Source organism: Capricornis sumatraensis, chromosome 10 (assembly GCF_032405125.1).
Source record: "Capricornis sumatraensis isolate serow.1 chromosome 10, serow.2, whole genome shotgun sequence".
Lineage (NCBI taxonomy): Eukaryota > Metazoa > Chordata > Mammalia > Artiodactyla > Bovidae > Capricornis > Capricornis sumatraensis.
This window is the reverse complement of record NC_091078.1, coordinates 34,771,804-34,792,192: the sequence shown is the minus strand read 5'-3', so window position 1 is coordinate 34,792,192 and position 20,389 is coordinate 34,771,804. Positions and strand designations below refer to the sequence as shown.

General features: G+C 40.0%; 1 protein-coding gene across 1 annotated transcript in view; it reads left to right on the top strand.

Annotated features, from left to right (window-relative positions):
* RYR2 (ryanodine receptor 2) overlaps window positions 1–20,389 on the top strand; it is a 578,200-nt gene that overhangs the window by 263,079 nt on the left and 294,732 nt on the right. The window contains exons 26-27 of the mRNA XM_068983081.1: window positions 12,234–12,393; window positions 16,354–16,501. Of these exons, the coding sequence (XP_068839182.1) occupies window positions 12,234–12,393; window positions 16,354–16,501 (308 nt within the window). The remainder of the gene's footprint in view (window positions 1–12,233; window positions 12,394–16,353; window positions 16,502–20,389) is intronic.

Below are 20,389 nucleotides of genomic sequence, written 5' to 3'. Positions count from 1 at the left end.
AGGCTTCTCTGTCCATGGGATTCTCCAGGCCAGAATACTGGAGTGGGTTGCCATTTCCTGCTCCAGCGGATCTTCCTGACCCAGGGATTGAACCCAGGTCTCCTGCATTGCAGTCAGATTCTTTACCGACTGAGCTACAAGGGAAGCCTGTAAAAAGAATTATAGATATTATAAATATAAATCATTAATGAATGCAGGACATAAAAAGAAGTAAATTGTGTCATCAGTAATATAAAAGAGAGAAGAAAAAGTTGGATCCTTTATAGGTTTGCAAAGATGAGTTGCTATTAGCCTAAAAAGGATTGTTTTATCTGCATGATATTTCATGTAATTTGCAAGGTTACCACAAAAGAAAAACCTAGAATGGATTCACAAAGACCAAGAAAGAGAAAACAAAGCATACTAACATGGAAAATAATTTATGAATGTTGACATAGACAGAAGGAAAAAGAAACAATGGAAATATAAAGTAACCAGAGAGCAATTAATAAGATGGTATTAACATGCCTTTGCATGTCAATAATTACTCTAACTGTAAATGGATTAAATTCACCATTCAAAAAGTATAGAGCAGTTGGATGGATTAAAAAAAAAAGACCTAACTATACATTGCCTTCAGGAGATCCATTTCAGGTTTAAGAACACATGTAGATTCAAGCTGTAGTTAGAATGATGTGCTTCATTCCTGTTTTGAAAATAGGCAATCTGAGTGTTAGTTTTCTTCCCTGATAATACAGATCATCTCTCTAAAAATCTGTGAGGACTTTTATAGAATATGTGATTCATTGTAGTTCTGTTTTCCTTCTTTCTCTTTTTCCTCACCCTCCTCTCTCAACAAACCAGCAGGCAACCGAATACTACAGCACATTATTGTCTATTCTTAATTTTGTAAATCTTGCCACATTTGTTATAAAATGAAACTCTTGACCCACTGCAGAGTTTGATGAGCAGGGTCCAATTGCTGAAGAAATAAAGTAAAACACAACCGAAAAGGAACACATTCCCAAATATTGTGGTTCACAATGTCTACATCCCTGAGTAATTGAGAATTTTTTTAAATCTAAAAGTTTAAATGAAAATGCAGTTCTTATCTGAGTACCAATGCCTGTTATTCACACTTTTTGTTAGCACTTATCTGCTGTTAAGTCAACCCCAAATGTAGTAGGTCAGAACCTGGTTGCTTTATATATCACTGGGAAGTAAGAGATAGTGCTGAGTTATGAAAAAGTATATTAGAATTATTTGAGAAGTATTTAAGACTAGTGCTGAATTCCCTCCCTCCTGCACCACAGTCTTACCCTGATGCTGTAAAACCACTATAGTGATGTGAAGTTGAGGTGTAACTGGTTTCTCTCAGGCATATTGGGGCAGATACAAGGTTAAAAATGATATTCTCAGTGTTGATATATGTGTATAAATTTTAAATGACTTTCAGAAATGAATGCTTAGATGGATCCAGAATATGCAGACCCATATTTATACAGTGCATATAGACACAAGCCCACACACAAAATTCACTGTCTATAAATATTTACCTAAATGAAAAATAGTGTTACAAATGCAGCTGGATTTTCTTTCCATAAGTATGAGGCAGTGTGTTGGGAAGAAAGAAATATTTATATACTCTTTTTATTTGTAGTGAGTAGATTTCACAGACCGCAAATTTTAAAATGTGCCAACATGTAATGTTCTTCATTTGTTCTCATTGGACTTAATTTCCTATTTAAACCCAATGGGCCTTGCAGCCAGATTGCAGCTTGTTAGTGAAAACCTAGTCCTAGTCTGTTCAGTGCAAACTCAATTGAAATCACTGTTTTCTGTGTTTATTCTCACCTTAATGTTTTGATTTCAAAGGTCATCTTCTGAAAACAGTCTTTCTCTGCCTCCTTAAAATTGCAGCCTATTTAAAATTGTACTTTCTCTCCTGTCCCCTTTTCTACTTGATTTTTTTCTGATAGTATTTAAATATCGTCCAACATAATATTATATTATGTTTATTTTGCTTACTGCCTTAGTCCTCATTTAAACATAATTATCTATAAAAATAGATTGTTTATCCATATTATTCAATGTTGTATCATTAGTTCCCAGAACAGGACCTGACACATTCGAGTACAGGATAAATATTTGTTGTTATGTTCGAATTCAAAGTTTACCCTCTTCTTACTCCCAGGGCTGTGTATCCTTGGGACATTCACCTGATGGGGAGGAAACACTGGGTCCTTGGGCATTCTCTTTTGAGTTTGCTGTCAGGAACTGAATTACATCAAAGAAAACCAGAGCCAGACAGAAGTTAAAGGCATAAAGACAAATTTTATTTCAGAACTATTACAATAGGGAAAGAGAAACCTCAGTAGTCATACACTGGGTTGGCCAAAAAAATTCGGGTTTTTCCGTGAGATATTATGGAAAAACTCAAGTGAATTTTTGGCAAACCCAGTACAACAAAGACAAGTGGGGATTTGTAGACAGGAGCAGTTAGGGGTCAGTGGATGGAAAATTACTAAGAGGAAACATCAAGGAAACGGGGGATTCTGGTAAAACAAAATTTGTAGGATTGTTGCTAATGGCAGATCAGAGTGATAGGATGTCAGAGGTGGGGGATGAGGAATGTGATCAGATATCATGAGTGGGGGATTTCCACCAGGCTGACCTAAGCAGGGGTCTTGCTAAGAATGGACTAAGCAAAACAAGGTCAAATCCTACGATCAGAAAGAGGATTCAGAGGAGCTTGAGTCAGGTTTGGTTAAAGGAGATTCTTTATTATTTGTCTGCTTCTGACCTCTTACTGATTTTGGATGGCCTTTGCCTGCAGCTGCTTGAAGCAGTATTTTGGTTTCCCAGCCAGAGATTAAAGTCAGGTCTCAGTGGTGAGAGCACTGAATTCTAGCCACCAGACCGGTGACCATTGTGACAGGGTCCCTGACCCATCGGCTTTGTTGAAATGAATCCCCACAAACAGAAAGTAGTGAAACAAAGTCTTTATTAGGAGAAAAAAGGTACATGTGAATATACTCACGGGACAGATTCAGAGAGAGAGCTGTGCCCTCTGGGTAGTTTGAATCACTTTTATGGAGCATTTCTTCGGGGTTTCCTCTAGACCGTCCTCTTGCTTTGCCTGGCTCTCGGTCCATCTGTAGTATTTCTCAGGATCCTCCTCTGTGTGTGTGTGTGCTCATCTCTTAGCCAGGATGGATTCTAGTGGGCAGGGTAACATCACTGACTATGGAGTGATAGCCCTTCCTTTTTGATCTCCAAGGAGCCCTTCTGTACATACACAGTCAGGAAGGTCTCCTTGACTTTGAGATTGAGGCAACTGTAGTCTCTTTATCTTTTATCTGGACAGGGCTCAGCACCTCTAAATATCCTCCTGCTCTTGTCCTCATCTTGAAGTATCTGTCCATAGGAGACGAACTCCAGCTACTCAGCTTGGGGTCTGTCTATCTCCTGCCTCATTTTGGGGTGCATGTTTTCCCGACTGACCTTTGGACCACACACTGGATCTTTCCTCCTCATCTCTTTTGAGTCCTCCAGGTCCTTGCTGTGCTTTCACCGCCACTCAGGCCTCTTTTGGAGGCTGGAAACCTAGGAACACTGTCTTCGGCAATTTGAGGACTTCAGTCTCTTGGCAGAGGGAGGAGGGAAAGTTGCCTGGCAGCCTAGTCTTGGTTTGGTGCCAGATCTGTTCTCCTGAATCTGTGCTGCGCAGGGGTGTGGGTGTGGGAGATTCTGGAAACGGGCCATTCTCCTGGGTCTAATCTGGTAGGTAAGCCAGAAGCTCCCTTGACTGTGGGATCTATCTGATCTCCATCTGGGCAAGCAGGTGGAGAACACTGAGTTCCTCTAGTTCTCTCCTCCTCTAGGCTCTGAAACTTTCATCCGGCATATCAGATCCTTTCTCTTTCAATATTCAGAAGTAGAGCTATTCATATCAGAAGGCCTTTCTCCAAAGACCGTTGTCTCTGCTATGACTTTTCAAAGCCTAGTCTAAAAACCCAAAAGCCAAGAATGGCTTTTTTGGTCTTTCTTGAAATGATTGTCTCTTGGTTTGTTTCAAAGGGGATATGGAGTACAAGAATAACTTGGAGTGAAAAAGGGATTAAAGATGGTGGAGGCACAGGGCATGTCATATTACATGTTTATTTAAAAGCAAAATGGAGATTTCTCTGGTGGCCCAAGGGCTAAGCTCTGAACTCCCAGTTCAGGGAGGCTGGGTTCAATCCCTGGTCAGGGAAATAGATCCCACAGCAACTGAGACCCATTGCAGCCAAATCAGTTCTGTTCAGTTGCTCAGTCGTGTCTGACTCTTTGCAACCCCACAGACTGCAACACACCAGACTTCCCTGTCCATTACCAACTCCCAGAGCTTGCTCAAACTCAGGTCCATAGAGTTGGTGATGTCATCCAATCATCTCATCCTCTGTCCTCCCCTTCTTCTCCTGTCTTCAGTTGTTCCCAGCATCAGGGTCTCTTCCAATGAGTCAGTTCTTTGCATCATGTGGCCAAGGTATTGGAGCTTTGTTTCAGCATCAATCCTTCCAATGAATATTCAGGGTTGATTTCCTTAAGGATTGACTAGCTTGATCTCCTTGCAGTCCAAGGGACTCTCAAGGGTCTTCTCCAACACCACAGTTCAAAAGAATCAATTCTTCAGCACACAGCCTTCTTTATGGTCCAGCTCTCACATCCATACATGACTACTGGAAAAACCATAGCTTTGACTAGATGGACCTTTGTAATGTCAAAGTAATGTCTCTGCTTTTTAATATGCTATCTAGGTTTGCCATAGCTTTTCTTCAAACTATCAAGCTTCTTTTAATTTCATGGCTGCAGTCACCATCTGTATTGATTTTGGAGCCCAAGAAAATAAAGTCTGTCACTGTTTCCATTTAGTGGCAACCAAATAAATATGTAAATAAATTATTTTTTAAAATATATGTAAAGAGAAGAAGTGAAGTAGTAGAAGAAACAGATCCCTCCTAATTTCTCAACTGAGATTATTCTTCTGTATTTGTTTTCTGGAGAAGGTTTTTTTTTTTTTTTTTTTAAATATTCTCTGTCTCCTTTCTTTGAGAATGTCAGCCCAGCACCATTTTCAGTAGCTGTACTTCTAGCAAAACTTGTTCTGAATATCTGTGGTGTGCAGTCATCTGAGATTTTCCTGTTTGTTCCAAGGTACTTGGAGGACTGATTTGGTTTTGAAATTTACAGCTAACATCCACTGAACTTGGACATAATCTCTTCATGTTTACTGTGCATCTTTCACAATGTAATGACTTCCAAGCTTCATTTACTCTGATTCACACTGAACAAGTAAGCTTGAGAGGTGGGAGAGGCTGGAAAAACAGAAAAGGCTTATCCTTAGTGTTTCTGTTATTCTGCCACGTTTTTGTTGCACTACTTTAATTGGCCCTTGAGTGATATTATACTGAACACTTTAAAGGAAAAAACTCATTTAGAATTCCTGCTTGGGGAAGAAACGTGGATCAGGTGGGAATGAAGCACAGCATCGAACTGCTGCTTCGTATGACCATTCACCCCTGGGGCCAAGTATTATCAGTTGTTTGTTTACATCTTTGATAATTCCATGCAGATGAAACTGGCAGTTTGTCAGTCTTCCCCCGCCCCCCACCCTGGTCCCACTCACCAGGCAAAGAAGTTTTTAAAAAGAAATTTTGCTGTAAGGAAACTGATGCTCAGAGAGTTTATGTAACCTGTTAATCTCACTTAAAAAAATGTTTATTATATATTACATCCAATAAAACTAACAGCTAGTAACTACAAAAGAACTTTGGCACTTTGAAAATGACCATATTGAATGTATTTGTTTACTACCATATATATTCTTCATAACCTGATTTTGTAAAATGATTGATGGTACTGCATCTTAGAGTATGAAAGTAAAGGAAGTTAAAAACTACAGCTACTAGACAAAAACATGACAGAAGAAAGAGATCTATCGATTGATTCTGGCAGATTTTCCCTGAAAGCTTGAAAAGGTAGGATATATTACGTAGATGTCTTTAATATGAGCTAAGTATGTTTTCAGTTCAGTTCAGTCGCTCAGTCGTGTCCGACTCTTCGTGAACCCATGAATCGCAGCATGCCAGGCCTCCCTGTCCATCACCAACTCCTGGAGTTTACTCAAGCTCATGTCCATCGAGTCAGTGATGCCATCCAGCCATCTCATCCTCTGTTGCCCTGTTCTCCTCCTGCCCCCAATCCCTCCCAGCATCAGGGTCTTTTCCAATGAGTCAACTCTTCACATGAGGTAGCCAAAGTATTGGAGTTTCAGCTTTAGCAGCAGTCCTTCCAATGAGCATCCAGGACTGATCTCCTTTAGAAGGACTGGTTGGACTCCTTGCAGTCCAGGGGACTCTCAGGAGTCTTCTCCAACACCACAATTCAAAAGCATCAATTCTTCAGTGCTCAGCTTTCTTCACAGTCCAACTCTCACATCCATACATGACCACAGGAAAAACCATAGCCTTGACTAGACCGACCTTTGTTGGCAAAGTATTATCTCTGCTTTTGAATATACTATCTAGGTTGGTCATAACTTTCCTTCCAAGGAGTAAGCATCCTTTAATTTTGTGGCTGCAATCACCATGCATTTTGGAGCCCCTCAAAATAAAGTCTGACACTGTTTCCACTGTTTCCCCATCTATTTCCAATGAAGTGATGGGACCAGATGCCATGATCTTCATTTTCTGAATGTTGAGCTTTAAGCCAACTTTTTCACTCTCCTCTTTCACTTTCATCAAGAGCCTTTTTAGTTCCTCTTCACTTTCTGCCATACTTTCTGCCATAAGGGTAGTGTCATCTGCATATCTGAGGTTATTGATATTTCTCCCAGCAATCTTGATTCCAGCTTGTGCTTCTTCCAGTCCAGCGTTTCTCATGATGTACTCTGCATATAAGTGAAGTAAGCAGGGTGACAATATACAGCCTTGACATACTCCTTTTCCTATTTGGAACCAGTCTGTTGTTCCATGTCCAGTTCTAACTGTTGCTTCTTGACTTGCGTATAGGTTTCTCAAGAGGCAGGTCAGGTGCTCTGGTATTCCCATCTCTTTCAGAATTTTCCACAGTTTATTGTGATCCACACAGTCAAAGGCTTTTGCATAGTCAATGAAGCAGAAATAGATGTTTTTCTGGAACTCTCTTGCTTTTTCCATGATCCAGGGGATGTTGGCCATTTGATCTCTAGTTCCTCTGCCTTTTCTAAAACCAGCTTGAACATCTGGAAGTTCATAGTTCACGAATTGCTGAAGCCTGGCTTGGAGAATTTTGAGCATTACTTTACTAGCATGTGAGATGAGTGCAACTGTGCGGTAGTTTGAGCATTCTTTGGCATTGCCTTTGTTTGGGATTGGAATGAAAACTGACCTTTTCCAGTCCTGTGGCCACTGCTGAGTTTTCCAAATGTGCTGGCATATTGAATGCAGCACTTTCACAGCATCATCTTTTAGGATTTGAAATAGCTCTACTGGAATTCCATCACCTCCACTAGCTTTGTTCGTAGTGATGCTTTCTAAGACCCAGTTGACTTCAATTCCAAGATGTCTGGCTCTAGGTGAGTGATCACACCATCAACTGATTATCTTGGTCGTGAAGATCTTTTTTGTACAGTTCTGTGTATTCTTGCCACCTCTTCTTAATATCTTCTGCTTCTGTTAGGTCCATACCGTTTCTGTCCTTTATTGAGCCCATCTTTGCATGAAATGTTCCCTTGGTATCTCTAATTTTCTTGAAGACATCTCTAGTTTCCTATTCTGTTGTTTTCCTCTATTTCTTTGCATTGATCGCTTATCTCTCCTTGTATTCTTTGGAACTCTGCATTCAGATGCTTATATCTTTCCTTTTCTCCTTTGCTTTTCACTTCTCTTCTTTTCACAGCTATTTGTAAGGCCTCCTCAGACAGCCATTTTGCTTTTTTGCATTTCTTTTCCATGGGGATGGTCTTGATCCCTGTCTCCTGTACAATGTCATGAACCTCCATCCATAGTTCATCAGGCACTCTGTCTATCAGATCTAGTCCCTTAAATCTATTTCTCACCTCCACTGTATAATCATAAGGGATTTGATTTAGGTCATACCTGAATGGTCTAGTGGTTTTCCCTACTTTCTTCAATTTAAGTCTGAATTTGGTAATAAGGAGTTCATGATCTGAGCCACAGTCAGCTCCCAGTCTTGTTTTTGCTGACTGTATAGAGCTTCTCCATCTTTGGCTGCAGAGAATACAATCAATCTGATTTCGGTGTTGCCCATCTGGTGATGTCTATGTGTAGAGTCTTCTCTTGTGTTGTTGGAAGAGGGTGTTTGCTATGACCAGTGCATTTTCTTGGCAGAACTCTATTAGCCTTTGCCCTGCTTTATTCCATACTCCAAGGCCAAATTTTCCTGTTACTCCAGGTGTTTCTTGACTTCCTACTTTTGCATTCCAGTCCCCTATAATGAAAAGGATATCTCTTTTGGGTGTTAGTTCTAAAAGGTCTTGTAGGTCTTCATAGAACCATTCAACTTCAACTTCTTCAGCGTTACTGGTTGGGGCATAGGCTTGGGTTGCCGTGATATTGAATGGTTTGCCTTGGAAAAAAACTGAGATCATTATTAGTGTAATTATTAGTGACATGCCTTTTCCCTAGTATTTGGGCTACAAAATTCCATTTCCCAAGAATTGTAGCAGTCTTTCCTTTATTTCTTTTAAGTTTCTGGAAATCAATCTGAAACTTTACTTGAAATCATTTAGCTTCCAAGATTGACTTCGATTGCATTTTATTCAAACGGTTCATTCTTTGTCCTTTTCCAATCACAAAAGGGAAATAGTTTCTATTAGTAGTTGGGTGATCTCTATGTACCTAATTAGATTGTATTAATAAGATGAGATGGGCATGATTTGCTAATGTACACTTATGTACTTTTAAAAATCTCATTCTGGTATAGTGATTGTGATTCTAACTTTGTCATGTCCTGTGAATAATTTTGTAAATCATTATTGATGCTACTAATGAAAGCATTCATGATGTTACCATTTTTAACATACTGAGGTTGAAGTCTTAATTTCAAAGATGTTTGTATTTATTTTTCACTGTAAAAGATGAAGTACAGCAGTGTGGAAATAAGGTTCAGGTGAAATGGGAATTAATAACTTTAATTTGAATGGGATTATTTGCCATTTTAAAGAACTACTTGAAACTTTCAATTCTTTCTTACACAAGACTATGAAGGAAAGCTGGCAGAATGAATTATAGTCTGCTTCTGAAGATGAATGTGAACTAATTATTGGGTCATTTCATATCAGTAGGTGCAAACGAGTCTCCATAGGCTTTCATTGTGATTGCCAACTAAAGCAACTGTAATAGATATCCTATATAGTGAGAGAAAATTTAGAAAGTAAAGAGAAATGCTTATGCCGGAATTATGGCATCTACATACAGTATACGTCATACTGCTCTACAGACGTACAGTAGAGTGTGTGGTTCTACCATAGACTAGTAGAGTGTATCTGTGAGTTTTTATAGAAAATACCCTTCAAAAATTCCTCTCCCGTGGACATTGCTGACAAGTCTACTATTAGAATTGATCACAAGAGAAGTATCTTTCCTCTTTTTAGAAAACACATATCACTCACTCAGGTGGCATAGGCTGTAATCAATTCTTCACAGAGTACCTTCAAAACTCGACCGTGTCTGTTACAGCTAGGAGGGATCAGGACGATGGGAAAATTAGAGAAGAAAGAGAATTATGTGCTGGGTGATATTGGGAAAATTCAGGAGAGAGGGGTGAGCAACAGAAGTGGGAAGGGGCTGAGTACAAAAGACCAAGTTCTTTATCATTGCCCCCAACTCTTCTTCCAGCAAATAATGTTAAACTTGGAGATTAGATGATGCTGGGCTAGATCACCTCTTGGTACATTTGAAATATACTGAGTGCTTTCTTAAAATATTTTCCAAGTAAGAACTTGAATATAGACTGTGCTTACAGTTTACAGATATGTCCTTTTAAACATACAGATTCTATAAAAGGCAGTAATTTGTATGAGTGATTAAAAAGTCCCATGTGGCTTCTTTGTAGAAAAATAAAATGTATTGTTAATTACCCAAACATGCAGAGTTCTGATTTAAAACAGAACAAAATTTCATGCCGATAAATTCAACTCTGGATGTAAATGAAGTGACATAAGGTAGTAATTAGCCACAACTTTTGCAATTGCCAGACCAGTAGATCTGATCTACTTAAACAAAACAAAATGTTCTTTAAGATTTCTGCCTATAGATAAATCTTTTATACAATGCAAGATGTCTTATAATGAAGTAGAAGTTATTTAAGGTAAAGTCAACTTTATTCAACCTTAAACTGTTTATTTCTGTCATACACAGATTAAATTAGCAGATTTTTATTGAATATCTACCACATATCAGGCACTATCTTAGGTTTTCTCCCTGATGTTAAGGAGCTTCCCTTTTAATTTGGCTAGCCATAAGCTAGAATGATTAGAAGAATAAAAATTATTTATAGTTTATGTTAGATCATTTTCTCATGTTGTGGACATTTTTTTTAACTTAGTGTAATCATCTGGCAAATTTTCTTTACTTTGTTTGCACCAAAGGAGAATTTTTGAGATGAAGATGTGTATCTCTTTATATTCATTTTGTACATAAAGTGAGTCCTTTTGAAAACTATAGATTGAAAGGCTGTTCTCTGCCAGGCACTCTTCTAAGTATAATGATAATTAGAAAAATGGATCAGAAGCAGATCCTGACCCGAAGGCATAGTTGATGGTAGGGGACAGAACAGTGACCGAGAATGAAACAGAACCAGCTGTACGGTAGGCTTTGTGCCAGTCTCTCTAATAGATGAGACAGATCTGTGTGTGTGTGTGTGTGTAGTGTAGCAGTCATATTGCCCTAATATATGTGTGTGTAAAATTTTATATTTTCTTTCTTTTTAAAATTTTATTTGTATATTTATTTAGTTTTGGCTGCATGGGCTGAAGGGCACATGGGCCTCAGTAGCTGGGGCTCGCAGGCTCTAAAGCATAGGCTCAGTAGCTGTGGCAAACGGGCTTAGTTGCCCTGCGATGTGTATGGTCCTCCCAGAACAGGGATGGAACCTGTATCTTGCATTGGCAGGCGGATTCTTAACCACTGGATCATGAGGGAAGTCTGAAAATTTTTATATTTTCAATTTCCTGTTTCTCCCCCCAAATTAAAAATTATGCTTGTCTTAATACCTTTCTTCTCTAGCTCAAAGTGTGGAAATAGCCTCTGGTGAGCATTCCCTGAAATCCAGGCCTTCATCATATTTTAGATGATTACATGCCTGGTATTTTCTAGTCTCTGTCTTATCTAGAGGCTTCCTAAAATTATGTAACTTGGAATGGCAATAGAAAAATAATGTATGAATGTGTTAGAAATCCCCTGTAGAATAATGGACAGCTTGTGTCTGAAAGGATACACAGATTTCTGAAATAAATATTACATGAATATAAGATATAAATGTTGAAACCTGAGGACTTAACAGAAAGAGAAATTCATTAAATATTTTAATTACTGATACTTGGATTTATGCTATACCAAAGTATCAACTGTTTGGGACACAAACAATGATAAATACTTCTCAAATTTGAGAGAGAGGTGTTACTTCATTCCTGTTTTAGTGATGTAAAAATGAAAACAAGATCACGTGGCTTTTCCACCTGATGAGTTTTTAGTTTAAGTGAAAGGGGTCCATGCTTGCTGACCGGGCACATCACCACGGGTCACCACTGTGGGCTGTGCGGTGCTTAGTCGCTCAGTCATATCTGACTCTTTGCAACCCCATGGACTGTAGCCCTCCAGGTTCCACTGTTCATGGGAATTCTCCAGGCAAGAATACTGAAGTGGGTTGCCGTGCCCTCCTCCAACGGATCATGCCAACACAGGGATCGAACCCATGTCTCCCACATTGCAGGTGGATTCTTTACCATCTGAGCCACCAGGGAAGCCCAAGAATACTGGAGTGGGTAGCCTTTCCCTTCTGCAGGAGATCTTCCCAACCCAGGAATTGAACCGGCATCTCCTGCATTGCAGGTGGATTCTTTACCAGCTGAGCTACCAGGGAAGCCCTCTGTGGTCTATGGAACAATAAAAATTAGAAACAATTGGAGTTAAAAGATTAATAGAGGAATTTATTAACCTTGATTTTTTTTGGACAGGCCTATTGTATATGTCTTTGGCTTTGCTTTGTAGTTACCAACTGACAAGTGGATATAAGCCTGCCCCGATGGACCTGAGCTTTATCAAACTCACCCCGTCTCAGGAGGCTATGGTGGACAAGTTGGCAGAAAACGCTCATAATGTGTGGGCTCGGGATCGAATTCGACAGGGCTGGACCTACGGCATCCAACAGGTATGTGGGACCTTTGCTCTACAGCACATGCTCTGAGATTGACTTAAAGTGGGGACTATTATGATTTGTAACAGAAGAGATTAAATAATGACTATATTGAAACTTACATCATATAGATATCTTTAATGTACAGATGCATTGAAACACTTGTTTATTGCTGGACTCAAGAAGTCAGACCTCCTCAAGTCTGGTTTTTATCATGAGGCACCCAGTGAATGTTTCCAGACCAATGATTTATAATGTGGTTTTATGACATTTCTCTGAGATTGTTTTTTAGGACAAGTATGTAAAATATGATAATATCAAGATAAATTAATAATAAAAGAGGTCCATAATTTCACATTTAATGCCTCAGATGAATTTCACAATCCAGATTTTTTGAATGGTGGTAAAATGAGGTTGTTCCATAGTGCCCTCAGCAGAGCAGCGGACTATGTATAAATTATTCTTTGTTCAGCAATGTAGACTCTTTAGCAGTGTAGCAGTGTAGCTTAGTTTCGGATAGGCAATGGCACCCCACTCCAGTACTCTTGCCTGGAAAATCCTATGGACGGAGGAGCCTGGTAGGCTGCAGTCCATGGGGTTGCTAAAAATTGGATATGACTTGGAGCGACTTCACTTTCACTTTTCACTTTCATGCACTGGAGAAGGAAATGGCAACCCACTCTAGTGTTCTTGCCTGGAGAATCCCAGGGACAGCGGAGCCTGGTGGGCTGCCATTTATGGGGTCACGCAAGAGTCAGACACGACTGAAGTGACTTAACAGCAGTGTAGCTTAGTTTAAAAAAAAAATTCTTTTTCTAGATTTCAGAATCATGGATCTCTATTTTTTTAATTTTTTAAAAAATTTTATTTGTGGCTGTTCTGGGACTTTGTCGCTGTGCCTGGGCTTTCGATGCTTATGATGAGCGGGTGTTGTTCTCCAGTTTTAGTGCGCAAGCTTCTCACTGCAGTGACTTCTTTTGTCGTGGACTACTCTGCTCTAGAGGCGCAAACTCCAGCGGTTGTGATGTGCAGGCTTAGTTGTCTTGTGGCATGTGGGATCTTCCCAGACCAGGGATCAAACCCATGTTCCCTGCACTGGCATGCACATTCTTAACCGCCGGCCCACCAGGCAAGTCCATGGATCTCTATTAATGGTCACACTCGTGAGAATAACTTAACAGTCCCTCGATCTGTATGGGGATAGCAAAACAGAGCAAACTTTAGCCTGTCTCTTAGTGACTGTGTGACCTTGGAGTGGCTACTTAAATTCTCTCTGCGCCACTGTTTCCTCACTAAATTATTGAATTGCAGGCAAGAACACTGGAGTGGGTTGCCATTTCCTTCTCCAGTGCATGAAAGTGAAAAGTGAAGTCACTCAGTCATGTCCGACCCTTAGCGACCCCCTGGACTGCAGCCTACCAGGCTCCTCCACCCATGGGATTTTCCAGGCAAGAGTACTGGAGTGGGGTGCCATTGCCTTCTCTGGAGAAAGGCTTAGCACCTAACAAATAGTACAGAAAACTATTATTATTAAATAGCAGTCACTGTGTCTAGAGTTATATGTGTGTTTTCTTACAACGATTCCATGAATGATGAACAATTTTTATTTGCCATTCACACATGTTACACAGGGAACTTGAAAGCAGTTTGTCCAGTGCTACTCAGGTGGCAGAACCAAGCTGGGAATCAATCGTTTTGCCTCCAGAGCTCAAATTCTCCTCTTCTTGTCACAGTGCTTCTTGGCAGCTCATGGTGGGCAGTACCTCTACTTAAAGCTTTTCAGGACTAAACTGGATTGTTACTTAACAGCAGGATAAAGACTAAATGTTGATCTGATATTTCCAAAATTCTTCTTAGCCCACAACTTTTGTCATTTCACAGGCTAAGGAAAACTGCATAGCCTTGATTTACTTCATAAAATAAGCTATTCTTGTATTGAATTCAAGTTGTTGTAACTGAGGAGATTCAATACTCAGCCGGCTTCGGCACTGTGTGTGTGTGTTTGTGTGTGTGAGTGTGGGTGTGAGTATGAACCTCAGCCATATGCCACAGGGGGATTGGGGGTCCTCACTGTTTTTTTTGCCAAAGGAGTACTCCCTTGCCTTGCAGACCACATGAGTCTGTGGGACAAACCAGGACCCCTCTGCTCTCCATCTCTTCCTTGTGCAGGTGGATCCTCCTTGTAAAAGCACTGAGTTCTGTCTGAGTTGGCCAAAGCTCTCTTTGGAACTTTCTCCACCCTTTCTCCCAGCTTCCACCCCATTCCCCACTGACAGAACACAGTTTTGTTGGGTTATCTGAATGAACATTGTCTTTAATTTTTCATCACCCTCTATTTAAAATAATCTGGTTCACCATGGGATTGTAAACTCCTTGAGAGCAGGCGTTAGCTTGAATTTCTTCTGTGTTTCCAGCACACTAGATTTCAAGCACTCATGTGCATGGAAACCCCTGGAGCAGCTTCTTTGTATAATCAGATCCCCAGAACCCCATGTCCAGAAAGTGTGATTCATCAGAGGCCTGTTAATTTTTCTCTAGGAAAAGCTGGGGGGCAGCAACCATTTTGAAAGAGAGGGGTGTGGGGTAATGTGGTGTAAAGCTGTTTATGGTGCTTATTTTTTGGGGGGTGGCTTTAGAGTGGCATTACCCAATCAACCCAGATGATTTGAACCCTGGTCCAAATGGTCAGGTAGTCACTATAAGGTATTTACTGCAGATTTTCTAGAGAAGGGGAAGAAGAAATTGAGAAATAGTTTTCCTTGTTTCTCCCCAGCCAGAACAAATGCTGTCCACCAAATAGCTTATATTTTTTGGAGAATGTTTGGGAATATATACAGCCTCCAAATTGCTGTTCATGCTAAGATAAATTGAGATTGAATATGCCTCCTGGTGACGACGGCAATGGCACCCCACTCCAGTATTCTTGTAGGGAAAATCCCATGGATGGTGAAGCCTGGTGGGCTGCAGTCCATGGGGTCGCTAAGACTCGGACATGACTGAGCGACTTGACTTTCACTTTTCACTTTCATGCATTGAAGAAGGAAATGGCAACCCACTCCAGTGTTCTTGCCTGGAGAAGCCCAGGGATGGGGGAGCCTGGTAGGCTGCCGTCTATGGGGTTGCACAGAGTCGGACACGAATGAAGCAACTTAGCAGCAGCATGCCTCCTGGAATATGGAAAGTTTGATAAAATCTGCAGCAGTGAATGAATGCAAAGAAGTAATTTCTGAAGTGTTAGAAAGACTTGCAGTCTTGGGGCATCTCCACTGCCCAGATTTTGTATTTACTCTTAAATTATGTATCCTTTTGTTAAGATGGTAAGATAGCCTGTCTTCTTGCTTGGTCCTTGCCATTTTAATCATGCTTTAAACTTGGAGCCTCTTTTATAAAAGAAAATTGTGAGGTTTGCAGTTCTTTTAATACTCCCGCTACTACCAGGTTCACTAGTTGATGGAGTCAGAATATTATTTTTTTAAGCTATTTATAGTCATGAGGTGGCCATCCACACACTGACTTTTCTCTGAGGAAGGGACAGCAGCCTTGTGTTATACATTGACTTAAAAGTCAGAGAGATGATGGTTACTAATTAGGCTCTTTTTGTAACGAAGACCTGTCGGTCAACTTGGCAAGGAAATGGTAGGTTCTCTTAAGTTAGCCCATTGCCTTTCGATCTTGACAGGTGGATGATGGTTATTGAGATCATTAAAGTTGGCTTCTGTTATTGCTGTTATTTTTACATTTTCTTTTCATGGAGAGAGCCTAATTTACATTGATCAGTGACTCACTTGATAGATTCTTCATACTGGGAGTATTTCACTAACTCCTACAACCTGGAAAGACAAAGAGAAAGTAGAAGGCACAATATCTACCTTCAGACACTTTGTATTTTGATGTATTTGGTGGCTGTGTCATTTCCAAATGCTGTTGCTTGTCCTTTGATGATCACATACCTAATTTTTTTTTTCCTTCCTGTAGGATGTAAAGAACAGAAGAAACCCTCGGCTTGTTCCCTATGCCCTTCTAGATGACCGAACTAAGAAATCCAATAAGGATAGCCTCCGTGAGGCTGTACGCACACTGCTGGGATATGGCTACAACCTGGAGGCACCTGATCAAGATCATGGTATTTCCATTTCACTTTCTTCTCCTCTCATTGCAAAATCACATTGTAAATTCTTTAAAGCCAAATGCATGAATAAAAGGGAGTGTGAGATAAGAGTCCTTTATTTGAAGTATGTGACTCAGGCCAGGAGTTTAGGGAACTTTTGTCCTGAAGGACACTTAAAGGACTAGGTCATCTCTCAGCAGAGGGACTCAAGACCTTGGTGATTCTGCAGAGGGGGAGAAATGAGTTTACCTTCTCGAAGAGTCTGAGGATACCGTTAATTCTGTGATTCTGATATTGCCCCTCAATCCCAGTCACCTCACCAGCTCTCTTTCAGAAGAGCTGATTTTAGTTGTTGATGGGAGAACAGTAAGTCCTCTACATATGAATCCTCAAGTTGCGAACTTTCAAAGTTGCGAATGTGGGTTCACATGTCCAGTCATGTCAGGCATGAGTGACGCTGCAGCTTGCCCTCCGTCTCCTATTACTGACGATCCTTCAGCTCCAGCATTTCTACCTGCTCTCCCTCCCTGAGCAGTAACTCTTCTTGCCTGTTCACTTGATGCCAACCCCTATATCCAGCTGTTGTACTGCACTACTGTACTTTTCAAAGTTCTGTAACGTAAGGGTAAAAATCTTTATTTTTTGTGTTTATTTTTATGTATTATTTGTGTAAAAAGTATTCTAAACCTATTACAATACTATATAGCTGACTGTGTTACTTAAGCGCCTAGGCTAATTTTGTGGAACTTACGAACAAATTAAACTTGTCAAGATGTTTTCAGAATGGAACTCATTCATATGTGGGGAACTTACTGTAAATCTAGGATGATGAGCTAGTGTTTTCTAAATCTTCATTATTTAGACTCTCACATTTAGGCCATAGTAATTAATTAGCACAATATTTTGCTTTAAGGAAAACACTCTAGAACAGACACTCAATAAATGTGTTGAATATATGGATTTTTAAAGAGTTTATGAAGAACACATTTCCTTTGAATAATACCTTTTAAGAATATGGCTTAAGATAGTCAGCCCCTTAATCATTTGCTCCTGTGGTTTAAGTTGTGTCAACATCCATATTTTAAAATTGCCAAAAATGACATGAGTTGTATGTTTCATTGCAGTGCCTATATTTATTGGTAGAAAAGTCTTAAGATCTGTGCCAAATATTCTCTAATGACTAATATTTTTAGTGTATTATCTCTACATAGAAATTCAACCTTAAATAGTAATGATTGCTAATATTTATGTAATGTCACTATGTGTAACAAGGGAATATTTATATATGGTTATCATGTGTCACTGTTCGGTTGCCCAGGCATGTCCGACTCTCTGACTGCGTGGACTGCAGCACACCAGGCCTCCCTGTCACTCACCATCTCCCAGTGTTTGTCCAAGTTCAGTGGTGATGCCATCCAGCCATCTCGTCCTCTGATGGCTCTTCTCCTTCTGCCCTCAATCTTTCCCAGTATCAGGGATTTTTCCAAAGAGTCAGCTGTTTGCATCAGGTGACCAAAATACTGGAGCATCAGCTTCAGCATCAGTCTTTCCAGTGAGTATTCAGGGTTGATTTCCCTTACAATTGACTGGTTTCATCTCCTTGCTGTCCAATGGATTCTCAGGAGTCTTCTCCAGCACCATAGTTTGAAGGTGTCGATTCTTTGGCACTCTGCCTTTTTTATACTCCAGCTCTCAGAACTGTATGTGAACACTGGGAAGACCATAGCCTTGATTCTATGGACTTTTGTTGGCAGAGTAATGTCTCTGCTTTACAACACACTGTCTACGTTTGTCATAGCTTTTCTGCCGAGAAGCAATCGTCTCCTGATTTCATGGCTGCAGTCCCATCCGCAGTGGTTTTAGAGCCCAAGAAGAGGAAATCTGTCACTACTTCCACCTTTCCCCCTTTCCCCTCTATTTGCCGTGAAGTGATGGGTCTGGATACCATCTTCTTAGTTTTCTTAATATTTAGTTTTAAGCCATCTCTTTCACTGTCCTCCTTCACCCTCATCTAGAGGCTCTTTAGTTCCTCTTCTCTTTCTACCATTAAAAGTATCATCTGCATATCTGAGGTTGTTGACATTTCTCCTAGCAATCTTGATTCCAGCTTGTTATTCATCCAGCTTGGTATTTCACATAATGTACTCTGCATATAAGTTAAATAAGCAGGGTGATGATATACAGCCTTGATGTACTCCTTTTGCAATTTGGAACCAATCTGTTGTTCTATGTCCAGTTCTAACTGTTGCTTCTTGTCTCATATACAGGCTTCTTAAGAGATAGGTAAGGTGGTCTGGTATTCCCATTCTTTTAAGAATTTTCCAGTTTGTTGTGATCCACCCAAAGGCTTTATTGTAGTTAATGAAGCAGAAGTAGAATTTTTTTGGAATTCCCTTGGTTATTTTATGGTTCAGTGGATGTTGGCAATTTGATCTCTGGTTCCTCTGCCTTTTCTCAATCCAGCTTATACATCTGGAAGTTCTCAGTTCATGAGCTTCTGAAACCTAGCCTGAAGGATTTTGAGCATGACCTTGCTAGCATGTGAAATAAGTTCAATTGTGTGGTAGTTTGAACATTCTTTGTCATTGCCTTTCTTTGCGATTGGAATGAAAACTGACCTTCTCCAGTCCCGTGGCCACTACTGAGTTTTCCAAATTTGCTGGCGTATTGAATGCAGCACTTTAACAGCATTGTCTTTTAGTATTTGAAATAGCTCAGCTGGAACTCCATCCTCCACTAGCTTTACTTGTAGTAATGCTTCTCTTAAGGCCCACTTGACCACACACTCCAAGATGTCTGGCTCTAGGTGAGTGACCACACCATTGTGGTTATCTAGATCATTACGACACTTTTTTTTTTACAGTTCTTCTGTGTATTCTTGCCATCTCTTCTTAATTTCTTCTGCTTCTGTTAGGTCCTTGCCGTTTCTGCCCTTTATTGTGGCCATCTTTGCATGAAATGTTCCCTTGGTATCTCCAGTTTTCTTGAAGAGATCTCTAGTCTTTCCCATTGTATTGTTTTTTCTCTATTTCTTTGCATTGTTCATTTAAGAAGGCTTTCTTATCTCTCCTTGCTATTCTCTGGAACTCTACATTCAGTTGGATCTTTCCCTTTTCCCTCTGCCTTTTTCTTCTCTTCTTTTCTCAACTATTTGTAAGGCCTCCTCAGACAACCACTTTGCCTTATTGCATTTCTTTTTCTTGGGGGTGGTTTTGGTCACCGTTTCCTGTACAGTGTTGCAATCTTCCATCCATAATTCTTCAGGCACTCCATAACCCTTTGAATCTGTTCATCACCTCCATTGTATAATCATAAGGGATTTGATTTAGGTCGTACCTGAATGGCCTAGTGCTTTCCCCTACTTTCTTCAATTTAAGTCTTAATTTTGCAATAAGGAGCTGATAATCTGAGCCAGTCAGCTCCAGTATAGAGCTGTTTTGACTGACTATAAACAGAACTTCCTCATTTTCAGTTGCAAAGAATGTAGTTAATCTGAGCAGTTTTGACCATCTGGTGATGTCCATGTGTAGAGTTATCTCTTTAGTTGTTGGAAGAGGATATTTGCTATGACCAGCATGTTTTTTTGGCAAAAAGATAAATTATTGTCATTTTTTGGTTATACTTTCAGACATTTATGTATATTCCCAATAGATTCAAGGAATTCTATTCAAGGGAATCCCAATCTATTCCCAATAATCGATTCAAGGGATTACAGAGTGCCTGAAGAACTATGGATGGAAGTGTGTAACACTGTACAGGAGGTGGTAACCAAAACCATCCTCAAGAAAAAGGAATGCAATAAGGCAAAGTGGTTGTCTGAGGAAGACTTACAAATACCCACTCATGAATTATTATGAGTAAACTCTCGTAATTGCAAGTGTCTTTGTCTTACATCTGTTTAGT